General features: G+C 46.9%; 1 protein-coding gene across 2 annotated transcripts in view; it reads left to right on the top strand.

Annotated features, from left to right (window-relative positions):
- The window catches only part of FAM135B (family with sequence similarity 135 member B), a 353,349-nt gene that overhangs the window by 295,575 nt on the left and 37,825 nt on the right, over nucleotides 1-19,949 (top strand). For both annotated transcript variants that reach the window (XM_074000059.1, XM_015455220.4), the window contains 2 exons: nucleotides 12,925-13,080; nucleotides 14,212-14,285. In XM_074000059.1, coding sequence (XP_073856160.1) covers nucleotides 12,925-13,080; nucleotides 14,212-14,285 — 230 coding nt within the window. The remainder of the gene's footprint in view (nucleotides 1-12,924; nucleotides 13,081-14,211; nucleotides 14,286-19,949) is intronic.

Raw genomic sequence — 19,949 nt, 5'->3', positions numbered from 1 at the left:
ACAAACCTACACGTTGTGCACATGTACCCTAGAACTTAAAAGTATAATAATAATTTAAAAACAAGGTGCCAGACTCTTAGTTAATTCTCTCCCACATCAGAAAAACAACAACAACAACAACAACAAAAACATAAAGGGAAGGAGATTCTCTAACAATGTAGATTTTCTCTTAGAGAGGCCGCTTTGCAGGGTCATTCCAAAATATGTTAAATAACTATATTTTAGAGTAAAATACTTCAGTTTCTTCCAGGGCCTGCTGTCTGTTGTGTTGGTATTTCTTGCTACAAGTAGTCTGTTTTGTCAGTCTTAAGTCCTCTGTTTTAACATTATAATTTGCTGGTCAGCTGTGCCTGAATTCCAAAGGGAGAAAGGTATAATGAGGCATGCCCAGCCAACCATTCCTATCACAGCCTGACTAGTGCTTCAGGTTTGCATTTGAATGCCCCTGACCAAGAGGTGGGGTCCATTCAGTTAGTTTGGGGGCTCAGAATTTTATTTTTGATTTATAGTGGCGAGGGTTGTGGATGTGGCCATCGCGGTTGTAATTGGCTGGAGCTGGCATTGCAGGTGCTAAGAGAATTTACCAAGACAGTCATAGGTAAAGAAAGGCAGATTATTAAAGTACGAAGGTACGAAGATAAGTTGCAAGGGTATCACAGGCAGCAGAGCAGACAAGGGGCTGTCTGCAAAGAGTCAGAGACTGGAGGGAAGTTTTAAAGGGTCATGCTGGAAGGGCTCCTTGCAGATAAGGTTGTGCTACTGGGGCCATGTGCCGAACAAGGTATTTGGGAAAAGGATGTTGTGCCAGCAGGTTGTCCGTGATCAGCCATGTCTCAAAAAAATTGTTCTCCCGCATCTGGGACCCCTTCCTTGTTGTTGCTTACTTATCTTACCTTATGAGGACTCCACAATGGATACAGATACCGTATTGAAGCAGGAAATTTTCCCTGACCCCTTTGTAGGCAGGAACTGGAGGTAGGCACTGGAGCTAGCTGGCTGCTTCAGCACCAGCAGGGGCAAACTCCACTCACTCAAACCCATTGAGCTGAACCCCTCACAGGAGGTGAGCAGGTACAGGAGCCAGGGCAAGTGCTTTGGGACGCTCACAGGGGCAAAAGTCCATGTGGGCCTCACAGCAGCATCTAGAGGGGAGTACTCATGACCCCCAAAGTCCCAGAAGGAGTGTTACAGTCAGCGCTCTTTTAGCTTTGCCATGTGCGGATGGCTTTAAGTGTGTTAACAGCTCAGTTAACACTTTTTTTTTTTTTTGAGATGGAGTCTTGCTCTGTCGCCCAGGCTGAAGAGCAGTGGTACGATCTCAGCTCACTGCAAGCTCCACCTCCAGGGTTCACGCCATTCTCTTGCCTCAGCCTCCCGAGTAGCTGGGACTACAGGTGCCCACCACCACGCCCGGCTAATTTTTGTTAGTACAGACGGGGTTTTACCGTGTTAGCCAGGATGGTCTTGATTTCCTGACCTTATGATCCACCTGCCTCAGCCTCCCAAAGTGCTGGGATTACAGAAGCGAGCCGCCCTGCCCGGCCCAGCTCAGTTAACACTTTTTCGCTTTTTCGCATGAGGTGGCTGCTTTCCGCCAATGAGGGCAGTCAGTGTGACAGCCCTTTGCATCCACACCTGTGGTACGCGAGCTCTTGTTTGGCATCCAGGAAAACTCAGGTTGAAGTGATTGAAGGATGGTGAATGAATTGAGGGTGGTGAATGAATTGAAGGGTGGTGAATGTGGAGGCTTGTATTGCTGATGAAAGTGGCTCTCAGTGGGAAGGGGAGCTGGAAATGGTGTGGAGCAGGAAGATAATCTTCCCTCAGAGTTTGGCCATCCCCAGCCAGATGCCTCTGTGAAGCAACACTGTCAAGCCATCCTTCTGAAGTCAAGCTGCTTCTCTCCAGTGTGCAACCGTAGTCTCTGGGGAGGCACCCAGCTGCTTCTCCTCTTCTCCTCTGTTGGCATAGCCTGTGGTTTTTATGGGCACAGGATGGGGGGGGTGGCTGGCCATGGATGTTTTGAAAAGGCAACATTTGAGCAGGAAAATAGAAATGAATGTTCTTACTTTGGGCCACAGTTCCAGGCCTGAGGGTGGGGCCCTTGCCAGGACCTTTCCTCTTCTGTCCAGAATTTTCCTGTCTTCTGTCCCTATCAATATGTGGTAGAGGGATGCCAGGTTGATGTGTCACTAATTCTACCCAGGACAAGACTGACTGCAGTGGACCTGAGAGAGGAGGCTAAGTTGGAGCCAAGTCTGGAGAGAATACGGAGCCTCTTTTCTGTTTGCACAAAGGCAGTAGATGGAACTTGGAAGCAGCAAGGCATGAAGTGCAAGGCTGTGCTTGTGAACAGTGGGCAGGGCTGCAGGAAGGCAGAGGGCATGGGGTGACTGAGGTTCTGCGGAGAGATCCCAGGCTAATAGTGAACAGGCCTGTGTGCCCCAGGCACCATGGAGCTGAAACACATTCCCAAGTCACAGAGCCATGAGGAAGGAGTCTGACAAGTTGTGTAGAGAAAGGAACTACTAGGATTTGTCTGTATCCACAGACACTTTGACACCAAATGCATGGAGGTTTTCCTCACACCAACAACCTTGCCAGCTCTCTGACATAAGCTGGATGTCTAGTGATCCAATTCAAACCCAATCCTGTCTACCTGGGTTCAGCATCAGATCCCACAGGTTAGGGGTGCAGCCCCACAAGACAGGCCTCACTTGAGGTGCAAGTTGTGAGTCCTGGGCCTGCAGTACTTCTGACCAATCAGCTTTACATCAGGGGTTCCCATGATGCCCTCCTCTAGGTTAATAACTTGTTGAATGACTCAGAGAACTCAGGAAGCACTTTTCTTACTGTACCTGTTCTATGACAAAGAATATTGCAAAGAATGCAGATGCATAACAAGATGAAGAATTTCACGGGGTGAGGTTTGCAAGGAACCCAAGTGCAGGGACCTCTCGCCTGTAGAGTTCCTCCTAGCAGGTGAAGGCGTCCTCACCTGTACACCATCCTCCTGGCAGGTGAAGGCGTCCTCACCTGTACACCATCCTCCTGGCAGGTGAAGGCGTCCTCACCTGTACACCATCCTCCTGGCAGGTGAAGGCGTCCTCTCCTGTACACCATCCTCCTGGCAGGTGAAGGCGTCCTCACCTGTACACCATCCTCCTGGCAGGTGAAGGCGTCCTCACCTGTACACCATCCTCCTGGCAGGTGAAGGCGTCCTCTCCTGTACACCATCCTCCTGGCAGGTGAAGGCGTCCTCACCTGTACACCATCCTCCTAGCAGGTGAAGGTGTTACTAACCTAGAACTTCTCTAAGACCCGTCCCTTAAAGGTTTTTATGGAGGTTCCCTGACATTAGACACTATTGATTAAATCATTGGCCATTGTTGATTAGTTCAGTCCCCAGCCCCTCTCCTTTCTCCAGAGGTCAGGGGTGGGGCTCAAACTCCCAACTCTCCAATCATGGATTGGTCTTGCTGGCAAACAGCCTCTACCCTAAAGCTATCTAAAGGTCTGTCAAGAGTCACCTCATGAGTACAGGCTCAATTAGCATATGTTCAAAAGGAATTTATGAATAACAAAAGATGTTCCTGTGGCTTCAGAAATGTCAAGGGTTTTATTAATAGAAGCTCTGTGACAGAAACTGTGGAGAGAGATATATATGTATGTGTATTTATGTGGGCTGTAGGCTCTTGGCCCCCTAAAGATCCAATTTCCCAGTGAGTTACAGAAACTTACACACCACCTTAAAGTTACAGAAAGATGGAGGCTTAGATTCTGGCAAAGCAGGTTATGGGAGGGAGAGAAGAGGCTTGGCCAGCCAAGGTGGCCTTGTTGTGTAGATGAAGTCTCCCTCACAGAGAATAGGTGGTACGTGTTCCTTTTCAGACTTTTAAAGGTGTGGAACTCTCCATCCCTCCTGGATCTTGGGAAAGGCATGGAAAAGGGAGGGGACCTGGCTTCATTAATGGAGATTCTCTGCAGATACGAATTTTCCCCACTTAAGGCAGTTTTGTTAGGTCACTTCTGCCTGGTGGCCAAGCAGCAGCTTTTTCAAAATATGTCAAAGAAATATGTTTAGGGATAAGAAATTTTAATTTCCTTCTATCACAATACCATACAAGGAAAGGCAGTGAATCTTGAGGCAGGAAATGGTGATTAAGGTTAATTGCAGTCACTATAACAATGACAATACCAACATACCTGGCCTAGGGAATGCTGGCTCCCTACCGTGGTTCACCAGGCTCTATCCTTGCTGCAGCCCTGGGAGTACAAGGAGGGAGGTACTCAAGTATCCCCAATCATTTTACTTTAAGTGGACACACAGAAAAGTGGCTTCCTTAAAGTCCACAAATCACTAAGGGATGGACCCAGTGCCTGAATGCAAGGCCACCTGCATTCCATTGCAATGCTATCTTGTCTGTTTCCCACAGTGGTTCTGGTGGGAGATTCAGGGGTTAGGATGCAGGCTGCCAGTGACTTGATCAAGTATATTTTATGACAGGTCAACTAGTTGCCTTCCTTTTCTAGGGCGGTGCCCCAAGCTGCAGGGCTACCAGCTCTTGGTTTTGAGTGACTGTGTTGCCACAGGCTTTATTTTATACAAAGCAACTAAATTAGCCAACCGCTGCAGGGATGTGGCTGCATGAAGAGGGTGGAAAGGGTGAATGGGTGTGTGTTTCTGCCTACTCCTTGATTTGCTAAAGATCTGGCCTGGCTGTTAGAGTGGAAGAAACAGCACCCGCTTCCCAAAAATCCCTGCAGAGCAAGCTGAGTCAGCAGCACTGTTTAGAGGTAGAACATCGCCACCTCCTGGTCTCCCCATTCCTGCCAGTGGTGGGGTTGGGAAGGCTGGAAAGTGTTTTGGGTGATTTAAAGCAATTTGAAGACACAGAGTTCTGCAGTAGTGGAGTGATGTGGATGACTCTTTACTCCATGCGATTCTTATAAACGTTTACTTAGCATCTACTGTGTGCTGACCACTCGATTATTCACTGGGTATACAAAGGTGGAAGACAACAGCCAGGACTCGCTTGCAGCTCAGTGAGAGATAGTGTTCACAGATAAGGTGGACACTGCTGATGTGGTCAGTACTGCAACCAGGGAGCGAGAGGTGAGGGGCTGCGGGAGCAAGGAGGAGCGGGCACCTTATCTTGCCTGGGGAGGCAGGGATGGAACCTGGGACATTGCCCTGAAAGAGTGGGAGGGTGTCAGACACCAGTCAGGGAAGGACCCTCAGGGCAGAGGGAACAGCCATGCAAAGCCCAGGGTAAGGGCCCACCAGCCTGAAGCAGCATGGGCACTTGGGGCCCACCTAGGTGGAGCTCAGGTGAGGATGCAGGGCAGGCTGGAGAGGATGCAGGATGCAGGGAGTTGGAGCAGTTACTGAGGACCCCTGCTGTGAAGCCTGATGAGGAAGTGGGGTGTGCTCCCCGCAGAGGTGGGGTGTGCTCCCCGCAGAGGACCTGCAGGTACTAATGAAACTCAGACATGTGCTTTGGTACAAACAAGTTTAACACATGCTGAGTATCAACTGGAGAGCAGTGTTGCTGTTGTGGTTTAATTTTTTATAACACAGCAATGTAGGGTTTTCTATAACACAAGAGAATTCCCTGGTTGCCCCCCAGTAAACTTCTGGGAGATCCCAAATTGTCATGTACTCTTTTCCAGAGCTGTACCCTCCTAGCAGGAACCGTTAATGATAAGTACAGTTACAAAGCATCAGTGAGCAGCTTCTGACTGTGGGCAGCCTGTTTTGTTGGTTTTGGGGAGTGGCAGAGATTGTGTATTTGGGGTTTGTTTCTTTCATTTGTTTGTTTGCTTTGACCAATCCTCTTGTCAGAGGGTTTTTAAATGCATTGTTTCATTTAACATCTTTTTGAAGTCAGGGATTCTAGAGGATACTCAGGTCCCGTGAGGCCCAGTGACTTCTCAAGGTTCTGCTGTGAAGGAGCTGACCTCAAACTCAAGGGCATAAAGAGCATAAGAGGCCCTCTGGCACACCATCTACCTTCCAACAATGAGTGAAAGAAAGCTGTTCCTTGAAACTGAGCACCTAGTCTGCACTGGTCCCATTGATTAGTATGTTACATGTGTGCTCAGTGGGTCCTCATTTGATGCTGTGATGTAGGTTTTATTAGGCCTGATTCCTAGTGGGGACACTAAAGCTTTGGGGACTGGCTGTCCGCTGTGGTCACCGTTACCGCTCCCTGTCCCGCAGGTCAGGGAATGCCTGGTGCTGTGACTTCACAGCACTAACTCTAGAGGGCGACCCTGAGCTTATCGAGAGCCTGCCCAGGGCAGCCGGGAACACTAAGCTCAGCTGGAGGCAGCTGGTTTGAGAAAAAACAATTTCTCTCTCCGATTTTAGGACTTCTCACACTTTAATGTGCACATGAATTACCTGGGGATCTTGTTAAAATGTGCTTTCTGATTCTTTTGAGCTGAGGTGGGGCAAGAGATTCTGCAATTCCAACTAGTTCCCTGGAGATGATGGTGCAGCTGGGATATGGTGTACCATGGTTTGAATAGTGAGTGTCTGAACTCTAAAACTTCACTGGGGGTCGCTCTTTAGGTGGACATCCGGCAGGCACATAGCCGTCTCCTGGTCCCCCTCTGCCATACCATGAAGCTGGGCACAGGGTTCAACTCTTCTCTGCCCGGCCTTTTCTGCAGCCGTACACACAGTGCATCTCTCTGGAGGTTCCAGGGGCCTTGGCAGCAATACCCAGCCTGGCTTCCTATGGCCCGTGCCATGGAATGGGAAAGCCTCTGGGCCCAGTGAGACCTCACCACATGTCAGGATCACCCTTCACAGGGCCTTCTTCTGTAACCACAAGGCACCGTATGGTGGAGACCTTGTCTGACCCATCTTTTGCTTCGCACAGCCTCCCATACAGAGTGTGCTGCAGGAAGCACGGAAACCAACGTAGGGACAACTCTCGCTGTCCTGGTTAAAAGCTCCTGGTAGTTTCTGTTCACCTGCAGGGTGAAGGCCTGATTGCTTAGGATGGAAGTCAAAGCCATGGGCATGTGATACTCCTCTCATCTGTCCCTGAGGTGCCCCAGCCCTCCTGCACACCTCGTATTTCAGACCTTCAGGGGGCAAAACTAGGGTCCTTACCCCAGTGTCTTTCTGCCAGCTACGGCCTCTGCCTGGACTATCCCATCTCACCTTGTTTTTATTCCTGACACAATCCCCATCGGCCTGCAAAGCCCAAACCAAAGGCTGCCTTCTCGGGAGACCATCTGAGATCCTGGGATCTGAGAGCTCCTGGTGAGCTCCTGTGTTTCATGGTGCCGTGCTCCATCCCAGCCATGGCTCAGTTTAGTTTAATGATTTGTGTTACTTTGTTCCTGCTCCACGAAGCCATGAACTCCTGCATAGAAGGGACTGAGTTCTATTTATATTTGAAGCCTGTTACGAAAACATACTAAGTATGATAAATATTGGCTGAAGCAAAAATGCAAAAGGAGTCTCCAAATAGCACCAGGTAGAGAATAGATCCCGAAGCAATTATCAAACTGAACTCAACAAGATGTTGGATTTCATTTTTCATTGATAAAAAGTCTCCCGGAACAACTTGAATTTTCTTTCATCCACATCACCCTTGGTCCACGGTCATATAAGTGGAGGCACATGCAGAACTATTGCTGTGTTGTTGTTATGAGAATCCTTGAACATCTGAAGGAAAAATAAATTCCCAATGAAGGGGGTATTAAGTGAATCCCATGCCAGAAGTCTCCAGGTATATCCTGTGAGTTTAAGGAGTTTCATGCATGCGAAGTTTGCAGGAGATTCCTCCTGTCGTCTGCAAATACATATCGAAGTGAGTTGAGCAGACATGTGAGCATGCTGTTATAATACAGCCAGTGGGACAGGAGCCAGCATGCAGGTCTACACAGCATGTAGAGGGGTTAATGAGAGGCTGCATTGCATGACAACTAAACAGAGCTTTGGAGCTGGACTTCCTGGGTCCAGACATTGCCTCCCACTTACTATCTGTAGTCTTGGGCATGTTGCTCAACCTTCGAGTGCCTTAGTTACTCCATCCATAAATTAAGAGTGATAATATTAGATTTATGGGTAGGATTACTATAAGGATTAAGTGATTAAGTAGATTAAAATTTCTGTAAAGCTCTTGGTGCACAGTGCCATGTAACTTGCAATTGTCAGTGTTGCCATTGTTATTCTTAGACCCCCCGTCTTGTATATGTAGGAGAGGGCGCCTGGATGGATAGCACTGAACTGAGATTTGAAACAGGAGTGGACACCGCAGGTGTGTGTATGCCCGAGTGTCTATGCACACAAGGTGTTGGGGAGGGATTCTGGATAAAGATGAGGACATGCACGAAGGCAGGGGTTGTGACCAAGAAGGGGTTTGCAACCCTGGCTCCCCATTACAATCACCTGTGAAAAATTTACAAAGGTTTAATGTTTGGGCCACACCCTCAGAGAATCTGAGACGGACCCAGATCTTTGTGGACTTATAGCCTCCTAGTGATTCTGATGGGTAACCATAACTGAGGACCAACAAGAGAGCACAGTTTGTTCATGGAATGTGAAGCAGGCTTCTCTTGACTTATTGTCTATTCACCTTGAAGATGCAATGTAAGTATCACCTCCTCCAGGAAGCCTTCCATGACCCTTCTACAGTACTCAGTATATATCTCTTGCACAGTACTTTACAGGTATATTATAATTATCTAATTAAATAACTATAACATGATCATACGCTTGTCCCTGGACTGTATGCATTTATGTTGGGCTCCCCAGAGCTTGGCATGCCCCTGGGACAGAACTGGCACTCAGTTGGCAGAGCAAGGGAGTGAGGAGGTGAACAAAGGTGCTTGGTTAGTGCCCAGGTGGGTGGGTGAACGTGTGGCAGACGTGGATGGCACGGCCTTTTTTCAGGGAGTTTCAGCTCCGACAGTCTCTGGGCTGCAGCTGCCTCCTTGTTAGTGTAAAGGGCATCCTCGGTCTCTGGAACAAACCCTTCCAAGCCCGCCATCTGTGACTGCACAGGCTCGGGCATCTGTGGAGAAGAAAAGTCCTCTTGTGGCTTAATTAGAAGCTTCTTTAACCTTATCTAAAGCCATTTCTATAATCAACTTGAGGAAACATAATCCTCCCAAAGACACATTTAATGAATAGCTTTTCTTTTTTCTCTTTTCCACTCTGGTGGCAGAGCTCAGGCTTCATGCTGTGTTTGCCGGTGCCACTGTGGTGGTGGTGTGGTGGTGGTGTGGCGGTGGTGTGGCGGTGGTGTGGCGGTGGTGTGGCGGCGTGGCGGCGGCGTGGCGGCGGCGTGGCGGCGGTGTGGCGGTGTGGTGGTGTGGTGGTGGTGTGGTGGCGGTGTGGTGGCGGTGTGGTGGTGTGGTGGCGGCGTGGTGGCGGCGTGGTGGCGGCGTGGTGGCGGCGTGGTGGCGGTGTGGTGGTGTGGTGGTGTGGTGGCGGTGTGGTGGCGGTGTGGTGGCGGTGTGGTGGTGTGGTGGTGGCGGTGTGGTGGCGGTGTGGTGGCGGTGTGGTGGCGGTGTGGTGGTGGTGCTTGAGGGCACAAGGAGCCTGGGAGAGGCAGTCTGAGTTCCGGAGGCCTGGGACACCTCCCACGGACACCGAGCCACCTATTCATTTTGTAAAGAGTCACCGACCCCCATTCTCTGTCAGCTGTTGTGCTAGGGGCTGGGAATACTCAGAAGGCTAAAGCTCAAAATGCAGGCAAATGGCAAACAGGGACGTAGGAAGTGAAGCCAGCAACTTGTGGGTGGAGGTGCTATGAGAGGTGCCTGTGCGGGTCAAGTCGACGTCAAGAAGGATCTTAGACTTACACGCGGAGCATTGGAGAAGGTTCAGAAGAGTCGTCAGAAGCAATATGGACTGTGTGTGGACTCTCTGAATTTAAAATAAATGTTGACATTATTTAGGAAAAAAAAAAAAAAAACAAAGAGTCACAAAATTGGTTTCTGAAATAGTTACCTGGTAGAGGACAGACAAGGCCAAAGTGATGAAGAGAAGAAGAAAGGAACTGGAAGGTGACGGGGGAAGGTGGGCAGGGAGACCAGCAGCCTGAACAAGGGCCTAGTGTGTGTGCAGCCCACTGCCAGCAGGTTAGTGTGGCTGGGAACGGGAGCGCACTGGGCTAGGACGGGAGGTGGGCAGAGGTGAGGTGGGGGACATTTTCAGGGGCAGTCGTGCCACATGCTGCTGCAGAAGGTTGGGTCTTATTATGAGAGGCACTGGTTCAATAATCGGTACAGAAGTCACTTACGGTTCATCCAAAAGCCTCACTGTCTAGCTAGGAGGTTTTGTAATGACTGACCCTGCCCGCCATATTCACCATTCAACTTTTACTTTTCTTTTCTTCTTTATTTTTTTGAGACAGAGTCACTCTGTCATCAGGCTGGAGTATAGTGGCACGATCTCGGCTCACACAACCTCCGCGTCCCAGGTTCAAGCAATTCTCCTGCCTCAGTCTCCAGATTAGCTGTGACTATAGGTGCCTGCCACCACCCCTGGCTAATTTTTTTGTATTTTTAGTAGAGACAGGGTTTCACCATGTCGGCCAGGATGGTCTCGATCTCTTGGCCTCATGATCTGTCCGCCTCAGCCTCCCAAAGTGCTGGGATTACAGGTGTGAGCCACCGTGCCCGGCCCTAATTTTTACTTAACACTTTTGACCATGATGTATGGGAATGGGCCAAGAGTGGCCATTCCCTGTTTGACCGCTGCCTGCCCCAGAGCCAGTGCTGGAAATAAAGCTTCCATCAGAAGAAAATGCAGGCCATTCCCTCATTTTGGGGTTTCGTAGCTTGTGTCATCATCACAGACTTATCTTACCTTTTGGAAGAAGTAGCTCAGAGATGATGCTGTGGCTGAATGATGTTCCATATCTGGAAGCAAGTCATCCATGATAAAGCAGAAATATGCAACATTTAGAGAAGCTTACTGTGTGCCAAACTCCTCCTTCCCTCTTTTTCATACTCTTGGATGCCTCACTTTACCCAGTCGGTCTCCATCTAGCACCAGTCTTCAGTCTAAAAACAGCTGAAGAAACTTCCAGCATTTCAAACTAGGCATTAGACTTAGATCTCCTCACATGTTGTTACATCTAAAAGCAGTAATTTGCTTTACATACTCACTTTACAGATGGGGAAACTGAGGCACAGGGCACCGAAGGGGAAGAAATGGGATTGGATGTGGCTGTGGCTGTGTGTCCCTGGTCTATTGTGCATGGTAGAGAGCTCCGTGGCACTTTTAATTGTTAACTCACGTTCCTGTTTCCACCACTGAACAAGGCTCCCTACAGACAGAGACCCTCTCTTGTTCATCTCTGAGTTCTCTCTTATTCCAAACATGTGCCTGGGATTAAAGGCTTGAATAAGTGGTGAAGCTTAGAGGTCAGTGACAGGCCTTGGCAACTGGCTCCCTGCCATCCTCAGAGGTGTGACCTCTCTTCTCACCTCTCCAGAATTCAAGTTACTCCCCCAAAACGTGGTTCTCCTGGTTCTAAACTGCAGCTATCTAAAGAGTTTCTGTCCAAAGGGTCTTCTCCCAAAGCCTCTAGGCCCTTTCTAGTCTAACTCCTCTAAGTTTTAGTTAATGTAACCAGGAATCCCCCATAAGATATGTGGAGTGAAGCCAGGTGTGATGGCTCATGCCTGTAATCCCAACACTCTGAGGCAGGTGGATCACTTGAGCCCAGGAGTTCGAGACCAGCCTGGGCAGCATAGCGAGACCCCGTCTCTACAAAAAGTTGTCTGGGTGCAGTGGCATGCACCTGTAGTCCCAGCCAGAGGCTGAGATGGGAGGATTGCCAGAGCCCAGGAGTTCGAGGGTGCAGTGAGCCATGATCACACCACTGCACTCCAGCCTGGGTGACAGAGCGAGACCCTGCCACTAAAAGAAAAACAAAAACAAATGTGGAGTAATGTGAGGAGGATGGTGGAGAAAAGCTATGGAGCATTGACCGTGCATGAATCGCCGCAGTCCTCAGCTGCTGTGAGCTTATAGAGATGCTCTCTTCTCTCAGGAGGTGTTTTTAACACTTACTATGTGAAGGTGACATGGTGATGTGGCTTCATAGTCATAAATCCCTTCCATTGAATCCCTGCTCTGTGTGAGGGTGGGCATTCTTTTACTGACTCTCATTTCACTTTCTGTAATTGGATGGCCACAGTAACTCTACCAAAGGGTAGCTGGTATCCTCTGGATTAGATGGGGAGCACCATCAAATGCCGAGTGTTCAACGTTCCACATAGGAGATAGTGACAATCGGAAGTTATAACTGCTGTGAAGTACTGCATCCAAAATTTGATGGGATACAGAGTAGAGTTCAGTATATGGATCTGGGGTACCTTGAGGAGTTTGGGGAGAAGATGAGTAAAAGCTTTCCAGCTGATGGCAATTGTGAAGATGTCATAAAGCAAGTGTTGTTGGCTCTGGGCATTAAAAAGTAGGGTGAATTGAGCTTTGTGGTGATGGGATTAGAAGATTTGATAGAAAAGTTGAAAGGGGATATCCAGGATAAATGAAGAGAGGCAGAAAATATTAAAGTTGCAAGATGTTTATAGAAATCTAAGAGTAAGCTGTACTCAGAACATACATGAAATCAAAATGAAATGGAAAATATATACTGGGACTAGGTAGTGGGCAATCTTGCCTGCCAGACTAAGGGCTTTGGATGTTTTTCTATAGACCGGAACTACCTCAATAATTTATTGTTGCCATTGCTGTTTTAGCTTCCAGATCAAAAGTGATAACATGATCCTGTAGTACTATGAGGTGTAATATAATACTACAGAGGTACAGAGAAAGGAGAGTGATTTATTGAAAACAGAAAAGTCAGTAAAGACTTCAGAAGAAGACTGCTCCTGACTTCATGGAGTCAGGAGCCTTGACTACCACCTGTTTTGCCTCTCCAGATGTTGAACAATCCAGAGAAGATCGCTGAGCAGATAAGCAAGGATCTGGCCTGGCTCACGTCCCACATGATGGCTCTGTGGACCCAGTTCCTGGACACAGTCACTCTGCACTCCCAAGTGACCACTTATCTCACCCAGGAACACCACACCCTGAGGGTGAGTGGCCAACTGCTGTGCATTCTCTGATCACATGCATTTGATTTCTTTGGAGGAACCTTTATGAGAATTAGATCAGGCATTGGGATTGGCCTCCAGATCTTCGTTCGTGCTTTCCTGTCTCTACCACGATCATGCAGGGTGGTCTTGTGAACGTGCTTAGCCTCTCAGGCCTTCGCTGTGTCATTCATAGAATACTTGCCTTGGCAATCTCAGAGGATGTCAGAGCCTATCGCAAGAAATATTAGAAGTATTTTGGAAACAGTGCTTTTTTTTTTTTTTTTTTTTTTCTTTTCCTTTGAGATGGAGTCTCACTCTGTCACGTAGACTGGATCACGCAGTGGGGTGATCTCGGCTCACTACAACCTCCACCTCCCTGGTTCAAGCAATTCCCCTGCCTCAGCCTCCCGAGTAGCTGGGATTACAGTTTCACGCCACCATGCCCGGCTAAGTTTTTTGTATTTTTAGTAGAGACGGGGTTTCACCATGTTGGCTAGACTGGTCTCGAACTCCTGACCTCAGGCAATCTGCGCACCTTGGCCTCCTGAAGTGCTGGGATTACAGGCACGAGCCACTGCACCCAGCTCAAAAAGTGCTTTTTAATGTAAGACATTGCTGTCTGTGTATTTCTCTGCCACCAGCTTAGGTGCATATGGGTAGGTGTTGATGAATAACTAAATATGTTGGTATTTAGACCAACATCTCGTTAGAACAAGGTGACAAAACACATGAAGATCAGAGTCCACAAAATGTTCAGAGAACATACATGACTGGGTTTGGGAAATCTGTTTCATCTGCATTTATTTATGGACCCTGTTACCAGAGGTCTTACATTCTAGTAGAACAAATAAGACCTCAAGTTAAAATTAATAGCAAAAACAATGCAAGGACAGATTCATAGACTGCATTCACCTGTGTTCATAGACCAAGTGTGGGCTAAGAGCTAGGAAGGAGAGAGATCAGTTTGGAGGAATGTGAAGACTGTTGTTTCAGGACCTTCAGGTCATGGGCATGGCTCTCCTCCTATGAGGAAATGCCATTTATCTATTTGAGCCTCAATTAAAAAAAAAAAGAAAGTGCTGGTAATACCTACCTAAAGAATTGAACTGTTCACGTTGTTTTATTCTGCAGGTCCGAAGGTTTTCTGAGGCCTTCTTTTACATGGAGCACCAAAAGCTTGCAGTCCTGACGTTTCAGGAGAATCTGTAAGTATCCATTGCATGCCCGCTTTACCCCTAAAAGCAGCCACCCAAGACAGGCAGTTCAAAGTTACTCCTCACTTCCTCACTGGATGTGAAGGAGAGAAATCTGCCCACCTCTGCACTTTCTGTCTGCATTTCCTCTGAAGGCAAAAGAGTCAGACAGATTGCAGAGTGGGGAGCTGGCAGGTGGCAGAGAAGGTCACCAGCCAAAATTTTCTTTCATTGAGTGTCATGGTTTTGTAGACAGAATCAAGGCACCCTAGGTCCCCAAAGACATCTGTGCTGAGTCCTCTGCAAAATGAATTAGAAGCAGGTGGTATGGCCACAAACTATGTCAGAAAAAAACACAGAATTCGCCTGAGACTCTGTGGTAGCTATGAAATGCATTTAGCATAAGAATTAAGTGAACTACGTAATTAGGAGGGCTGTTGAATTTCTAAGTTTGCCTTCTTCTAGAAAAAAACTGAAAAGTACTCAAGGAAGTGAGGGGGTTGATGGAGGATGAGGTCACTGTCTCATAGATTCCCGGGTGAGTGGGAGCAGAGACTCCTCTAATAGGTTTTGTCCTCCGGTCCACGATCCAAGGGTTTCTTTTTGCTTCCAAATGACATGTTCACGTCAAAAATTCAATGTGGAGGGAGAGATGTTTGAGATGCCATAGCAAAAATAGAAGGAGAAACAGGTGAGACCCATCCATCACTCAAGACGGACGTGGAGACCTTTTCACCTTTCTCATTGGAATCCTATTTTCCTCCCCACAATTCATTCTGTTTGGAAAGTACAGTGACATTCACGGCTTGTCTCATGGATTCTGCAAGTAAGGGGGTGGCACCAAGGAAAGCACAGCTGCGTGTTGAAATGACAAGTCTAGGAATTTCTGCAGTCGTTCACTCACTCATTAATTCTTGTATCCCAGTGGCCAGCTAGAACTGGGAGAATATATTTTCTAGAATTAAAATCAGAGAAGAGCTAATCTGACAAATATAAACAGAACTGTGAGGGTCACTGAGAAAACTATTGCATATCAAGATCCCTGCAGGAAATCTTCTTTCCAGAGTTACTGCAACAATAGGGAAGCCTTAGATTGTGGAGCCATGGTTGCATTCTCAAGGACTGTGAGCACAGACTCAGGGGACGGACTCAGAGACAACTGCTCTCCCAGAAGAGCTTTAGAACACTGACCACCGGTACAAACTGCAGATGACCCAGCACTCAGATTACATGGGTTCAAGACCCAGTTCCTGCATTTATTAGCAATTGGTCCTTGAGAGAGTTATGTTTCTGTCCTTCTTGTTTTTTTCTCACCCCCATCCAGTCTCAGCTTCCTTATCCACACAGTAGGTAAGATAGCAATTGTGAGGACGTAATAGGCATGTCCATGCATATGGAACACATGGAGCTAGCCACATACTCTCCTCAGAGAGGGTTAGACGGTGACTGATGAAGTAGGCAAATGTGTATTGTCCATGTAGAAGTGGAAATACAGCAATAATATAGTAAAGGTGCTGTATACATGGGTCAGTCATCAGGAAACAGGCAAGACATAAATTATGTAATTTCAAGTTCTGACAAGTGGAAGAAAAAAAGCAAGATAAGAACATAGAAAATGAAGAGAAATGGGGTATGCCTAGCAATCTCATAAATGTTTAACCACCAGCTTTCAGAAGAGCAAAAATAGACAAAGGACGAACTGCCTTTTGTAGTGTTTGCTGATTTCTCCTGTGCAAATGTTTTCACAAGGGTCACTTTCAAGCTACCAATGTGCTATCACTGAATATGGAATTGGGAAGAGATGTGCACAGTCAGCTCTTGCAAACCAGTGTCAATGGGCCCCAGTGCAACACTGAGTAGAAGAGAAAGTCTGTTTTAGCCAACGCGATAAGAAAAGGTCTTTTTGAAGATGTGACATTTGAACAGTGTCTGGGGTTACAGCAAGCCATGCCATGACATACGAGAATATTGTTTAGGCAGACAGAATAGTTGTCGTAAAGGTTCTGATATGGGAACACGTGTTTAAAGATCAGCAAGAAGGCAAGTGTAGCCAGAATACAGTGAGAAAGTAGGAGAGGGGAGGGAGGGAGGACCAGAGGGCAGTAGGGACCAGTCCATGTGCGGCCTTGTCGGCCAGGAAAAGACTTTGGATCGTGTACTATGAACATTATGGTTAATGCTTTTGTTTTTCCTTTACCAGCAAATGAGTATGGGCCTTGGCATTTCAAATCTTATATATATGATTTGAAATCTTGATTCTATAACTTATAATGCTTGTGACATCAAACTAGTTACTGAATCTCTTATATCTAATTTTTTTAGATGTAAAGGGAAGAGTCCTTCATTCAATTACTAATGTATTTAGTGTTGACTGTGTTAGTTGGCTCTTCACTATTTTGAGTGCTGGATATTCAACAGTGAATAAAACAGAGAAATCCAATATCTCATTGAGCTTATGTTTTGGTGATGGAAGGCCTACAAGTACATAGATATGATATGCTAAGTGGTAGTAAGTGCTATGGGGAAACATGCATCGCTGTGAGAGGAACAGAGAGTCCTAGTTCATGAATTGTCACAGAAGGTCTGCTGGAGAAGGTGATGGTTGAGTGAAGATCTGAATCAGGTGAGAGATGAGCTTTCCAAATCTCTAGGAGATTGTAATGTCTATCCTCTGAGTGACGTTAGAGATTAGAGAATGTTGTAAGCATTCAGTGAATAGTAGACATTAACAGAAAACATAAATCATAGACTAAGATAAGTGGGATACGACTCAGGAGAAAGTAAACTTTTTGCCAGGTCATCAAGAATAAGAGGGAGAATTTTATTTCAGACTGAGAAAATTGCTAGAGAAAATGTACGAAGTGCTGTGAAGAGACGTGAGGCTTACCGTGGGATAGTGAAGAGGGGCTATGCAGGGCTGGCACCTGTGCGTGAATGTGGTTCTGCACACCTGCAGGTCAGAGCTGGAGAGAGGTAGTTGCCCCAGGGAGGTCATGCCGCTTACACAAGGCAGCAGCGGACTCCCAAATTAGGATGGACGTGGGGCATTGTAGATGGCACAGGTGAAACTCAGCTGTCAAGACCCATCTTGTTCAAGCTCAGATTAAATTGTGTTTCTCAAACGATGGGTCACAATCATTCAGTGGACAGTGAAATCAACTTAGTGTGTTTGGAACAGTGCTTCTTAAATGAAACAGGATAGGATAGGAGGGAGTAGGAAAGGACAGGGCAAGGCAAGGCGGAATAGATGGTATGAGGAAGGAGTGTTTGCTGAAACTGTTCTTCAGTGTGTGTGCTTCTGGGAGTATGTGATAGCATGGGGTTGCCATGGAAATGAAGACCATCTTTGGCCATGGGTCGTAATAAAAAGTGTTAACAAATCATCTAGAATTGACCAGCAGCAAGGGTGTGTTTTATTGTTCCTCTTCTCTGTTTTACCAATGTCTAGCTCGTGCTTTCACACAGCAAGGAGGTGTTGGGTGAAAGTTTGCTGAGGAATGAGTGTGGAAGTGGTGATGGAACCTATATTGATGTATTCATTTTCATAACAATCGTAATGAGATATCACTCTTTCTTTTACATAATTGTAAGTTTTAACTTTTGAAAAGGAATTCATTCTAAGAGATGCTATGTCCATAGGGTTGACCACAATAGGCATTTTACCTGGTGCGAATAAATAGACATTTATTCATGGTGCTTCGTCTATTGAAACTACTCTGATCAGAAATGAGTGCTTTATATACTTTGGCTCGTTTAATATTCACATGAACTCTATGAGGTAGGTACTATTATTCTCCCCACTTTAAAGAAGAAGAAACTGGGGAAACCTGGGCTCAGAGAAGTTAAGTAACTTACCTTAGACCACACAGCCAGCAAGTGACACAAACAAGATGTATTGGAGCCCAGTGACCACACTCGTAACCTCCTTGCTTTGGCTTCTCTGTGCACTGTTGAGCCATCATCCTAAAGAACAAATGAGGAGGAATAAAGTGAAATGCAGATTTGCGAATTTCTAAAACAGAAGTGTCCTTATGCGTTCGCTCTGTATTCCTGGAGTCAGGATTCCTGTCTGACAGCATAAGCCCGGACTCAGGTAAACCTGATGCTGAAACAAAAAAAAAAAGATGAACCAGGTCCTGTATGTTTCAGGAGACTCTTTCCCTACATGCCATACAGAATAGCCCAACTAAAATCAAGGATTCTACCTGAATGCTCAGAATGGGAGCGTCTCTGCCTACTGTGCAAACGACTGGCTTCCAAGCAAACCCTGCTCCCTCAGAGTGTCATTTAGGTAGATAAGGAGGTGACCATGTGCTGAACAGGGGCCATGAATGGAGCATGCTCGCTCAGACACAGGTATGCAAGGCTGACCTATGCAGGGTGCATTCCAGGCTAGTCTCTCTCCACTTATGTGGCTTCTGCCGTGGGTGGGGTGGGGGAGGAGTAGGTAGGGAGTGGAATTGGAGATGAAAGTTTGAAAAGGCAAAGGCAGAGTTCAGATTCCTGTTTGGATCCTCTTGATGATAAGGAATGAGGGTTTCTTATTTAATTAATGCTACTCTTAGTTGCTAATGTATTTATTTACTCAACTCCCTTTCCCCTTCCCTTCCTCCCTCCCTCTGCATAATTATTCATCATCCTTTATATCCAGGAACTGATCTGGGGACTTTCCATACAGTGAATTAAAAAGCAACCAAGGTAGACAAGGTCTCTGCCCTCACTGGACAGAGAAGACAATAAATAAATTTGCAAATAAGCAAGAAAATTTAAGATGGGGCTAAAGAACCTGGTAATAGAAAGTTCCTGATTTGACCGAATAGGACCAGTGGCTCTCTAAAGTAGGGTGTTAAAGGAGAACAGTTCAGAGAAGGTGACATTTACACTAAGGTCTGAGGGTGGGAAGGAGCCCAGGAGGACAGTGCATTACAGGCGGAGGTAACAGCCAGTGCAAAGGCCCTGAGGCCAGACACAGCCTGAATGCTGCACCAAAGATCTAGGAGAACGTCAGTGGGGCTGGAGGGCAGTGTGTGAAGAGGAAGGTGGAGGAGTTACAGTGATGGCAGGGGTGGGGGTCATTCAGAGCCTTGGAGAGTCAGAAATTAAGATTCACTCCCAGTTTTGCTAATAATAAACTCAACTCCAACTCCAACTCCACATTCTCCCTTAGTTTGCTTAACTCAGAGAGAAAGTAGTTTTTCCCTTTAATTATTGTTCAAATAAAAATGTGCTCAGGACCTTCCCACTGCAGCCCCAACCGTCAGAACCACTCTTGCAGAGCTCTCTCATTCCCTGCATACGCCGTGTTGATTAATTTTATTGATTTAACAAGTATAGTCAAAATGCTGTTTGCTGCATGGGAGGCATTGTCTAAGGCACTTGGGATATACATCAGTGAGCAAAACAGCATGTGTTGGAAGGCAGGTGCTAAACAATAAGCATTATGAATCAGTCAGTTGTGCAGCATGAGAGAAGTGATAGGCATTGTAAAAACACAGAGGAGGGAGTCGACATCACAACTGCCTTTGGTTGGGCTGAGTGGGGTGGATTGTGGTGTTTCCTAACTGTGATCTTTGCCGTGGAGGAGAGAGCATCCCTGCCTGGAACACTTCTCCCCCAACTTGCTTCAGTCCATTAGCACCTGGTAATTTCTGTTACCAGGATCTGTTTTCATCAGTG

Source organism: Macaca fascicularis, chromosome 8, assembly GCF_037993035.2.
Source record: "Macaca fascicularis isolate 582-1 chromosome 8, T2T-MFA8v1.1".
In the NCBI taxonomy this organism is placed as follows: Eukaryota; Metazoa; Chordata; class Mammalia; order Primates; family Cercopithecidae; genus Macaca; species Macaca fascicularis.
This window is presented reverse-complemented; position numbering and strand designations above follow the sequence as displayed.